The sequence below is a fragment of the Cryptosporidium hominis genome (assembly GCF_000006425.1).
Source record: "Cryptosporidium hominis TU502 chromosome 1 CHRO011071, whole genome shotgun sequence".
Lineage (NCBI taxonomy): Eukaryota > Apicomplexa > Conoidasida > Eucoccidiorida > Cryptosporidiidae > Cryptosporidium > Cryptosporidium hominis.
This window is the reverse complement of record NW_667248.1, coordinates 263-12,124: the sequence shown is the minus strand read 5'-3', so window position 1 is coordinate 12,124 and position 11,862 is coordinate 263. Positions and strand designations below refer to the sequence as shown.

The window sequence follows — 11,862 nt, the reverse complement described above, 5'->3', positions numbered from 1 at the left end:
ATATATATATATATATTTTTTATAAAGAATATATGATTAATAATTTATTATTAATACAAATAATCTCAAATTCATATAGATTAGACTTGCAGAAATTAATATAATAAGTATTCCGACTATTATTGAAGAAAGTTTATATTTTCTAACATAATAGTCAATAATATTTTTACCAATAAGGGTACAAATAACTGAAATAACAAGTAGTAAAATAGCCAAATCAAAGTGAACTCTCCCTTCAAATAGGTATGTAAAAAAGCATGTCAAAGTTGATATGATCAAACAAGTGGAGTTATTTGCAGCAATTGAAGAAGGGTCGACTTGAGAGGAATAGAAAATCGTACTTATTAGAATCCCCCCGCTTGCACCTGTAATTCCACCTATTAGTCCAACTGAGAGTACCTCCAAGCTTGCCAAAATATAGTTTGAAAAATTATTACAATATTTAGACCGAATATAAGACACTATATCGATTGCGTTATAATCTTGGTTTGTCACATTACTGTGGAAAGTCTTTGCGATTTTTGCAAGCCTTTCTTGCGAATTAATTATTGAAGTTATCAAATTCAAAGATCGTTTTGGAAGCGAAATGTTTGGGAATAGCAACAGTATAATCACGCTGGATAGCCACAATAGCAAATGAATACGAGATTCTTTTGAAAATAGTATGCCACTCTCTAAAATAGAGATCCAAACTGAGAAAAAGCAGAGCAAAATAAATGTAATCCACAGTTTGTAGTTTCTAAATTTTACCCATTTGTCCTGATGTAGTGGAGAAGCAATTTGAATAATGCTACTTTGCTCGTTAATGCTATTCATTACGATTTTCTCTACTCTAATAATAGATAAAGTATATAGATACAAAATAACCTTTAGATTATCTTTTATTTTTTCGCCATTTACCAATTGTTTTGTCTGAGAAATTGTGGGTGAAAGTAGTTCAGGTTCGCAATTTGGGATTTTGATAGTCTTTTTCTCAGACTCCCTTATTTTGTTAAACTTTGAAATTGATACTTTTAAAACATATAATAGTAAGGCATTTAAGACAAAGATTGATACTAAATTGGAAACATATCTTCCAACAAATACTCCACATAAACTTCCGAGTGTAAGAAGTGGAGCAATAAATAATACAATTTGAATATCAATCAACGGCGCCTTTTCTACTGGCATAAACGAGAAGGAGTATTCGTGGATTTGATTCTCAGTAACAGCCAACTTGAGAAAAGTAGTTGCATCATTATATTCAGGAACTGCCCGTTTATATTGTAATAAATTAGTTACCAATGCACAAATTACTCCTCCAAGTATAATTGCAGAAGAAAAAGTAACTGCTTGCGAAAATGGAACTCGCATAAGACCCAAAAAAATGGGCATTGAAATAATTCCACCTCCTCCACCAGCTGAGACAGCAATAGATGCAAAACATCCAACAATTAACAATGAAATGATATCCATTTGAGTCAAGTCACTAATAGATTTAATACGCTCATCTTGAAGCTTCGGACTGATAGCATCGCCTTCAGAAGCACAAAGCACCAAGAAAATAACCGTGATAAGACATAACTTTCTCAAAATTACGATAATAGAACCCATATTTTTTAAAATAATTCTACGAAATAATTACATTTGGTCAAAATTAATGGGACTGCGTTTAATAAGCTAATACCTATTATTTTAGATGCGGCCAAAATAGAGCCTAAAATTTAGCACAAAAAGTATACAAGCAGATAGGTTAAAAAATTTATGAAAGTGCCCACAATATCGAAGGTTGTAAATCAGTAATAATAAATTCACTTGCAACCAAATAGTTCTTAAGATATTTGTCCATACGAAATACAAAGTTAGGGGCACCTAACTATTTTCATAAGATTACACGATCCTGGACAGGACTCTTTAACGCCATGTACGGCGATAGCAAAATCTCCACTTTCAATAAGACTTTCCTCTTTTGCAAGTGCTAGGGCATTAGATATTACAACTTCACTATGATGGATTGAGTTTAAGACATAAGTCTTAACACCTCTTGCAATCTTTAGCCCTCTGGCTACTTCAGGTTTAGCTGTGCATGCAATAATGGTCTGACTTGGCCTGTACTTTGAAATGAGTCTTGCAGTATTCCCTGTTTCTGTGATTGTGATGATTAATTTTGCATTTACGTCATGGGCAGACTCAACTGCAGAACAAGCAATGGCTTCAGGAACAGCAACTGGCTTTGGAACTGAGGAATGTATTGCGTGGTATAATACTGGATAATCAATACATGTCTCAGCTTGGGCACATACTCTGGACATTACATTTACTGCGTCAAATGGAAATGCTCCATTGGCAGTTTCTCCAGATAGCATAACACAATCTGAACCATCTAAAACAGCGTTTGCAACATCAGTCATTTCTGCCCTTGTTGGCCTATTGCTCTTAATCATGCTTTCAAGCATTTGAGTTGCAGTAACAACGGGCTTACCTGCAACATTGCATTTGGAAATCATACATTTCTGTGCAACGAATATTTTTTCTGGAGGAATTTCCATACCCAGGTCACCTCTTGCAACCATGATACCATCTGACTCGCTGCAAATACTATCAAAGTTGATCACACCTTCCAAGTTTTCAATTTTAGAAATAATCTTTATCGAGCTTGGGATTCCATTAGAGTATTGCGTATTTTCAGAAATAATTTGCCTACATAGTTGTACATCAGCTCCATTCTGTACAAAGGAAAGAGCAATAAAATCCAAGTTGTGCTTAAGGGCAAAGTCCACAATGTCATGTCTATCTTTATCCCCAATAATTGGTAAGTGGACTTTACAACCTGGTAGATTCATATTTTTCCTTTCACCGATAGTTACGCTATTCAATACCTTGCAGACAATGAAATCATCGCCAATTTCGAGCACTTGAGTCGATAACGAGCCATCAGCAATTAAAACAGTACTTCCAATTTGTACACTTTTAGGTAATAGAGAATAGCTACACGATATGCATTCAGAGTTACCTAACATAGAGTAATCTGTTGTAATTTTTAAAGTTTGGCCTGCCTTCAATTCAATGGGCTTTCCACCTTCCAACATTCCGGTTCTGATCTCTGGGCCTTTAGTATCCAGCATTATCCCAACGGTAGAGTGAGGTCTTGCTTTAGCTGCCTCTCTGATATTTTGTAAAGTCTTGAAGTGACTCTCGTGATCACCATGGGAAAAGTTAAGTCTAGCAACACTCATACCTTTGTCAATTAAACCAATCAACGATTCTACATTATTACAGCTTGGGCCAATTGTACAGATGATTTGCGTCTTCCTTTGGGTTACGTCATTATCTGCTAAAGGAGAGCAAATTTTGTCCATCCCTAAACAAGTTGCCTTTCCAAGTGTGCAACTCATTACTGCGGAAGTAGATGCAAGTCTTTTCAAATGATCGTTTGAAATCATCTTAGTAAATTTCTTGATTTATTGAAATTAATAAAAAATAAATCAAATGTTCTTAATTATCAAAGGATCTAGAAAAATTGGCGCTTCATATCTTATCTATGTTATTTACTCCCCTTGTGGGGAGCAAATAATATTAAGTCCTCTCAATAGGGTTGAATTTTTTAATTGAGTTATTAGCCACATGCACCTATAGACTATGATTTTATGGAAAATGGTGTGGGAGTATTTAAACGTAAATGTTAGTCACTTATTTTCACTCTTTTTAAATCATTATTCTGTGCGGATTTCGTGAAAATATTCTTTTTAGGTTTTGTGGGGTACTTCAGTGCATCTGGAATAATTGCGTAGTTCAGGCATCCACTTTCATCGTCGTGGCTCAAGTGCGAGTTTTTGGTATTAATTATTATAGGGCATGGTAAATTGTCGTAATTTTTGTACCATAAAACGCATCCTATATCTTTAATATCAATTGAATCTTCAAATAATTTAAAGGATGTTTGAGCAGTGAGTTCGGTTATTTCAATTGAATAGGGAACACTGTTTAGATTTATTGTGGTTAATTCCTTCCGGAATCTAAAAGTATTCTTTTCACATAAATCTAATTGAACAACAGTTATTCCACTTAAATCTTCACATTTTATAAAAACTTTCTTCAGTGAAGAACTGAACTTTACTTCTAAGGGAATTGACTATAAGAAGTTATATTTAGCTCAAAATTGAATGTTACTTACCTCAAGGTTAATCGAATCTATTTCAGTTCCGTATAAATAGTCCCAAAGCTTGATTCTTTTATCAAGAGATGAACTAATAATTAATTTAGATGATTCTTCAGCGATTTTTATCTCACATAGTGACGAGATTGCGTCACCGTGACCACATAATATTGAAAGTGTATTTTCTAAATGCTTTATATTAGAAACCCATATTTTTCCACACTTATTCCCAGTAAACAAAAGTTTGGAGTCGTAGCTGATTATTGAACATGTAACTGTTGATAAGTGACCCATTTTGGGGATTATACAATCAGCCATATCGTTGTTTAGTATTTCTTCACTATCTGAGTCATTATCAAACGAGGGTAAATTTCTACCATTCTTAATCGCTGAGTGAATAGAGGAGGCATTCAATAAGTATAAATCACCAAATTTATCACCTATAATCACTTCGTTTGTATCTGGTTTGAATATTGAAATATTTAACCTTTTTGAATGTACAAATCGACCTATTAATTGAAAGCTAAAATTGCAAATCTTAATTATATAAATAACCTTATTGCTACTACAAGCAGTCACTGTGCCATCCATTGAAATATTTACTGAAACTAAAGTATCTTCTTCATTACCTAGAGCAATTTCTGTTTGTTGATAATCAACGAGAGAAAATGAAAATAACTTATTCTTTTGAAACCAAATAAGTTGGTCATTATAATAGAAAAGCGAATTGTTTCCGGAAATTAAATCCATATTTCTCATCATTCTCTCTATTTGTATGTATATATACTTAGGTTCATATCATTAGTTAAATGATATTATTTAAAGAACGTCAAACATACAATATTAATTGATTATACCGCTCAGAAATAATGTACAGGTTAAAGTGCTACTTTTTATTAACAGCAATTTCTACTTCTACTACTAAAATGGTCAGTTTCATTTCTAGATAGTTGAATATTTGTATTCATTGATCTACCACATTTAATTCCATCGATCTAAAATTTTTGTTGAGCCAATCAAAGTAAAGCTATTTCATTTTTTTTAATTTTTTTTTAAATACTCACCTCATTAGAAAGGTCATAAATACCATCTAAGATATTTTTGTATATTTTTTCAGCAACTTTCAAAAATGCTTCTTCTACGTTATTAGATGTCTTTGCAGATGTTTCAATGAATAAGAGCCCATTTTGTTCTGCGAATTCGACCCCTTCTTCTGTAGTTACTTCTCTTCTATCTAAATCAGATTTATTTCCAACTAATATAATAGTCATATTAGGAGTTGCGTTTCTCTTTACATCATTTAGCCATTTGCTTAAGTGGTTAAATGTGTCTCTTCTTGTGATATCATAAACTAATAATGCTCCTGCTGCTCCTCTATAATATGATCTTGTTATGCTTCTAAATGACTCTTGACCGGCACTAGAAAATTGGGTAATAATTTATTAAATCAATAGCATTACCACTTACGTATCCCAAATCTGTAATTTTATTTTTTTCGCATCTAGGTTTATAATTCTTGCACCAAACTCAACTCCAATGGTTAAATCGTGGTCTACCCTGAAGCGTCGGTCCGTAAACTGCAAAAGAAGGCATGATTTACCGACAGCTAAAAAATTAATAAATTTCAATTAATAGCTTAAGGACTATATAAATCGTACCCGTATCACCTATTATTATGTATTTAAATAAATAATCATATGGAGATGCCATATTTTTCTGTTTTCACATTACAGTAAATAGCTTCATCATTTCCGAAAATTATTAGATTTCATCGTTCCCTCCTCGCTATTTTGAAAAAAAAATATACGCGATTGATTATTAATTGCATGAAAAAAGTTATATAAATTCCTAAAGAATTTTTGTTGCTATTTTTAAATGTGATTTAATAAACATAGTATGAAAACAATCTATTCTGCTGCAAAATATATTTTAAGATTTATGATAATTTGGAATACTATAAAACATTAGATGCTACTGTATACAAGAGCAGACAACATTCAAAAATAGTGTTCTGCAGCATAATTAATTTAACCCAATAAATAAAATAATCGTGAGCGCAGAAATCATTGCAAATTATGTGGAATTGCGCTGCAAAATTTATCAAACAAATAAATGGAGTTAATTTAGTAAAGGTTTTTCAACATTAAATATAATATTTTAAAGTCATGTATTAAAATTTTGATTTTGAATATGTATTGATATATTATTTGCCCAATATAATTGAATTACTCTACAGATTTGGAAGACTGATAATTTTGTTTTAAACTTAATATACGATGCTTGAAAATGACTTTCCACATAATGAGTTGGTATGGTGGAGAATGACAAGGAAACAGAGGTATTTGCCTGGGCGTACAGTAACATTGGAATTAGAAAATAAAACAGTAGGAATAGAAGAAGAACATGAAAAATTACTTATGAAGTTAGTAAAGCAGGGTTCAGTTATTATTCATTCGTTTGATGATATGAAATATGCTGTTTGTAGTTCTAGTAATGTTAGGTTATATCCAGCACTTTCTGAACAGGAGCAAAAGTCACTTGAAAAAGAATGCATTCGATCAACAAAGATGAATTACAGAGCTTTGTTACGTATTAAAAAAATAGTTGAACTCAGAAAATTAGATCAGGCACAATTTGAAAATAGTGAAACAAATATGTCTCTATTAGAGATTCGTATGATTCAATTTTTCAAAGACAGGGATAGCATCACCAATATTTCTGAGAGTATAGAATATCTTGAAAAGAACACTGCAATTGAATTGCTAGGAGCAATTGTAAACAGGAAAACTTTGAAAACTATGATTGGGCAGAGTCCACAAGCTTTCTTTTATTTAGATAAAACTATATTTAATGAGAAAAGTAAGCATCTATCTGAGAAAGAGGACATTTCAGTAGGATCTATTGATTCTAAGCACTGGCAAAATGAATTAAATGAAATTATTGTTAATAGGAAAACAATTTGTGAATTATTAAGTTGTATACCGTTTGAATTGTTATCGAGCAGTCATAATGGTAAAAATAACATCGAATTAATGGCTGGGCGAATTTTTGTGAATGATCCTGAAGATTCATTGATTGAAGAATTTTGTGAAAAAAGTATTGATACCATTTATCGTGGGAAGTTCATTATGGAATATATTAAATTATCAATTTTGTATTTGCGTATATTGTCCAAATCAATCGCACTTAGAGTTGTAAGTGCAAATAAAAAGAAAAACACAAGACAGAGATCAATATTGGAATATGTTATAGTTTTATCTCTTGAATTATTATTTTGTGATCCATATGAAGCTAAGATGCTTTCATTGACTAAATTAAAGTACGAAGAAACGGGTATTTCTAATGTAAACAATTGTTTGGTGTCCTTAAGTATTGACGTTGATTCGAACAATTCATCTGAAAAAATGCCAGAAAATATTAGTAAGGCGGAGAAAAGTAATGTTCATGGATTATTGTTAAATTTTAAAACAACTGTTCCTAGTAGAGACTCTAAAGAAAATGAATTATATTATAAAGTTGACTTAAATCGTATTAGTAGCCAGTTGGCCATTTCAGAAGAGTTACAAAACGCCTACAGTTACTACAATAAGAAATTTACCCTTAAAGAACTGGAAAATCGCACCAAATCGTTCCATGTTATTAAAACTTCGTGCCCTATAATGATTAAATTGTTAAGGGAGTGGATTCTGAATGCAAATAGAGGCGAATTTGACCATATAGATAATATTGACCAACTTAAAAAAATAAAAGAAAACTTATTAAATGTTGATAAGTAGTTCTAATAAGCAAATCAAACTTTCTCCAATTAACCTTCTTTGCTCGTTAACTTAAGAAATTAATGAATATTTGCTATATTCATGATCTCTAGGTAGTATTTTAATTAGGACAATTAATTCAGCAAACGTTAATGATAATATTCCAATTAAAGTATAGAATCCAGATCCTAATGAATGATATATCTTTTGAATGGTCGCGCTGTTATTTTCTGTCCTAAAAGTTTTCCCCCAAGAAAAGTGCATTGAAATCCAATAAAGCAACCCTGATTTGATAAATAATACCGAAGCTCCCATTAAAATAATGGAAAATATATGTGCATATCTTTTGTTATGTAAGTATTCTTTAATTAGTAAAATAAGCGTTGAAAATGATAAAAACGCCAAATATGTTGCAATTAAGCATGTAAGTATTAAACTCGCATTCTGAATACTTATGATTGTATTTTTGATTGATTTCGTTAAGGAATTTGTAGCTACACTGTTAAGCGTTTTGCTTGATCCAAAATTATCAAATTCAATAATTTCAGTACAGTTTTCAAAGTCAATGACTGATGTATTAATGCAAACCCCTTCTGAATAAATTCGATTCAAGCAAACGCTATACTTAACATTAGATCCATTTGAGAATCCCCACCTGTAATAACCAATATTTAAAAAAAATATCGTAAAAAACGTTGCTAAAATTAATAATGAATTTAGTATCAAAATTGCAAGTTTGTGCAAATTCTCTCTCTTTTTTTGCATATTATAGAACCAACATATTACACAACTCTGATATCTTGTACACTAAGTACTTTGGTTTGAAAAACTTTAACTTGTAATTATTGGATCACTTAACGCGGGAGAGTATGTAAATCTAATATTGTATTAAAATGTTTAAGAAATAATTAATCTATTACTTTTCCAGTTAAGTTGTTTAATATTTTAAGTAATGAATAACACATTTGGCAATATTTGTTTTCAATTACTTTATTGTGTATAATTCCGCATAATTTACAGAATATGTTTTCTTTTAAATAGATTGAATATTTGTGTGTTTCATTATTGTTTTCATTTAGCTTCATAAATATGTTAGTAATATTGCATATCTTCTCATTTTGAGAAAGAATAAATTTACTAATTTCATATTCAATGGGAGATTTATTTAAAGAAAGCTCTGCTCCAATCGAACTATTTAGCATTTTAGATATATTGAATTTCCAGTAAAGCATAACTTCTTTTGAAGTTAAGTTTCTTAGGGGACGAATGAAAAGGAACGAAGATTTCTCAGTGTGAAATCTAAAATCAAGATATTCATAAATTGATTTAATATGTACTCCACTAGCCAATGTCATATATTGGATAGACTCAGAGCCCAGCGATTCAGATGTAGATGCTATCACAAGGCACTTTTGCCTAGAATGGTCTATACTATCTAAATAATGTTTAATATCCTTAAAAATAATTAGTTGAATAAGTAACTTAATGTGATCGGTTCCCCTATCAATATGAAACTTAATTTCATCTAAAATCGCTTGTCTTTTTTCTTTATCTAACTGAGTATCGCCTCTGATAATGCTTGAACAGAATGGGATTATTTGTAACTTTGGTATAATTTGGAATCCGTTTGAATAGGCATTATGGCTATAGATTGATTGAATACATGCATTCAAACTTTTGTAATATTCAGAAGGATCTCTATTAACCAATGGAGATGTATCGACATTAATAAAAGATTTAATATAATAGTCGGGCCTTTTTCCTGTCTTTGGTATTACTGATAGCAAGTTCAATAAAGCATGTGAATAAAATCCAAATCCAAGCGCAACATAAAGCTCTGATTTTGGAGGCTTTTTTGATTGGTAACTACTTTTTAATTCCTTCAACCTTTCAATTGGGCCTGTCCTTATTTCTTTTCTTACATTACCTTCAATATATGAATTAAAGCAATCAATACAAGATAGAAATCTGGTATTAACTTCAGCTTTTTTTAATTTACATTTATAGCAAAATATAGTCTCCATATATTAACATTTCATTTACCAGTAATAGAATAAATGCATTTGATTACAAAACTTAATCTAGATTGGTTTTGGCGGTATGAATTTAATATATTAACTCATTTATATTTTTTTACCTAGAAAAATGGACAATTAAAAAGTATATTATATATAATTAAATTTGTTTCTGCATTGCTCTAATTATTAATTTGTTTGATAAATAATTGTAAACGGTCAGATAATATTCACTAAAATATTTTATCCATTTAGTAATATAGGATATCTATAGTTTAGTAAGATTTGAGTAACAGAGTTAACAACAACCATGAAATAATTGTTAACTTCGAGTTGTACTAAATTGCTAATTACGCAATATAATATACATTTTATCATGGAATATTAATATCATTTTTGTTTAAAATTAACTTTGGAAGTAAAAAGTTAATTATTCAAAATGTTCTAATTCGATTCTTGCCTATTTGAGTTCTTGGTTGAATCAAAGACCCAGAAATAGTAAAAGTAGAATGTGTAATATAATATGGGGAATATACAGATTAGGGAAGATAGTGCATGATAGATGAACACAAGCTGAAGCTTGTCAAATACCAACCTTTGTACGAAAAATTCCAGAAAAAAAATTGTTGTCAGTCCAAAAATAAATAATATGTTGTGAACGCTGTATTTTCTCAAATTAATATTTAAAAGCAATAATTCCAGTACATAATAAGTTATTATTATTACATATTTAATAATATTCTCAGGATATGTTTCTAACAAAACCATGACAGATAAATTGGACCAATTACTTAAGTAAGTATAATGAGCCAAGAGTTGTTGATCATTTCCACAAAATAAAATTGTGTAAATTCCTAAAGGTATAATAGCGTATAATATTTGTTTTTCGTGAATATGAAATCCAAATTGAAAAGCTATTAAAAGTGAGATTGAAGAAGTAATTAAAATAGACTTCATTGACTCTTTTATATTACTCAAACTATGCCATAGACGAACTAATACTGGAATTATAAATAATATACAAATTAACATGCAAAAAATAGGTTTTACTGGTGGGATACATTTCATCGATTTAATATAATGGCCTTCTGCATCAAGATGATAAATTTTGCAAAAGTTTAAGTTAAATTTTGCGAGTACTTTATCAGATATCGAATATAAAGTATATAAGTTTGATGCAGGAATAAAATGGATAAAACTTCTTGAAATGGGAAATAGCCTCGAAATAAATTGATTTAATTGCCCATAAAAAATAATTGGTGTGATTGCAAAAGCGGACACTGATAAAATAGAAAATAAAACTTTAAATGAAGAGTTAATAAGAATAAAAAATTTTCCTTCAGATCTTTGGATACAAGAATTTAGTAGAAAAATAAACCATACAGGAGCAAGCACAATAAAAAAGTGCTTTGTAAATACTAAACAAGTGAATATTATGGCTGAATATATTGGATAGTTCGCTGCTAGATAAATTGATAATAGCAATATCCCCATGAGGAATCCATTGTATTGAAAATGTATGTGATCAACTATCACCAAAGATGCATTAAATATAGTAAAAAAAATCGATAAATAAATAGAATTGGTTTCGGAATCTGATTCACTCTTGCATATTAGAATTATCGGTGGAACCAGTGATATTAATTCTGAAATTATTACGCTTAATCTTTGAAAAATTAGAGTTTTTTTTGTAAAAAATGGTTCTTTAGAAAGCTAAATTATTTATTTAATGTTATTAATATTGAGTTTTCAACTTACTACAAGAATACTAGGATCAAACATATTAGCTAAAAAGCTAAGAACCAACTCGAAATATGCAAAAAAAATAGGGTAATCTAGAGTCCAAATTGAAGTTTCCTAAAAATAATTCTTCAAGTATTCAAGAGTAAAGAAAAAATCCGCTTACATCATAATACCATTCTTTTATTGGCTTATTAAAAGTGATGGCCATCCAATT

The 11,862-nt window shown here is 30.3% G+C and overlaps 8 protein-coding genes across 8 annotated transcripts; 1 reads left to right on the top strand and 7 right to left on the bottom strand.

Annotated features, from left to right (window-relative positions):
• Positions 1–36: 36 nt before the first annotated feature.
• Positions 37–1,593, bottom strand: Chro.10233 (hypothetical protein). The annotated part of the gene is made up of 1 exon (XM_661329.1): positions 37–1,593. One exon carries the CDS (start codon positions 1,591–1,593, stop codon positions 37–39), a length of 1,557 nt encoding a protein of 518 aa, XP_666421.1.
• Positions 1,594–1,841: 248 nt separating this feature from the next.
• Positions 1,842–3,422, bottom strand: Chro.10234 (pyruvate kinase). The annotated part of the gene is made up of 1 exon (XM_661328.1): positions 1,842–3,422. The coding sequence occupies one exon, from the start codon at positions 3,420–3,422 to the stop codon at positions 1,842–1,844; it is 1,581 nt and encodes a 526-aa protein (XP_666420.1).
• Positions 3,423–4,132: 710 nt separating this feature from the next.
• On the bottom strand, positions 4,133–4,897 carry Chro.10235 (hypothetical protein). The annotated part of the gene is made up of 1 exon (XM_661327.1): positions 4,133–4,897. The coding sequence occupies one exon, from the start codon at positions 4,895–4,897 to the stop codon at positions 4,133–4,135; it is 765 nt and encodes a 254-aa protein (XP_666419.1).
• A 290-nt stretch (positions 4,898–5,187) lies between these two features.
• On the bottom strand, positions 5,188–5,406 carry Chro.10236 (Rab2 GTPase). The annotated part of the gene is made up of 1 exon (XM_661326.1): positions 5,188–5,406. The coding sequence occupies one exon, from the start codon at positions 5,404–5,406 to the stop codon at positions 5,188–5,190; it is 219 nt and encodes a 72-aa protein (XP_666418.1).
• A 1,005-nt stretch (positions 5,407–6,411) lies between these two features.
• On the top strand, positions 6,412–7,911 carry Chro.10237 (hypothetical protein). Its single annotated transcript, XM_661325.1, has 1 exon — positions 6,412–7,911. One exon carries the CDS (start codon positions 6,412–6,414, stop codon positions 7,909–7,911), a length of 1,500 nt encoding a protein of 499 aa, XP_666417.1.
• Positions 7,912–7,962: 51 nt separating this feature from the next.
• Positions 7,963–8,655, bottom strand: Chro.10238 (hypothetical protein). The annotated part of the gene is made up of 1 exon (XM_661324.1): positions 7,963–8,655. The coding sequence occupies one exon, from the start codon at positions 8,653–8,655 to the stop codon at positions 7,963–7,965; it is 693 nt and encodes a 230-aa protein (XP_666416.1).
• A 143-nt stretch (positions 8,656–8,798) lies between these two features.
• Positions 8,799–9,914, bottom strand: Chro.10239 (hypothetical protein). The annotated part of the gene is made up of 1 exon (XM_661323.1): positions 8,799–9,914. One exon carries the CDS (start codon positions 9,912–9,914, stop codon positions 8,799–8,801), a length of 1,116 nt encoding a protein of 371 aa, XP_666415.1.
• Positions 9,915–10,349: 435 nt separating this feature from the next.
• Positions 10,350–11,399, bottom strand: Chro.10240 (hypothetical protein). Its single annotated transcript, XM_661322.1, has 1 exon — positions 10,350–11,399. One exon carries the CDS (start codon positions 11,397–11,399, stop codon positions 10,350–10,352), a length of 1,050 nt encoding a protein of 349 aa, XP_666414.1.
• Positions 11,400–11,862: the final 463 nt, after the last annotated feature.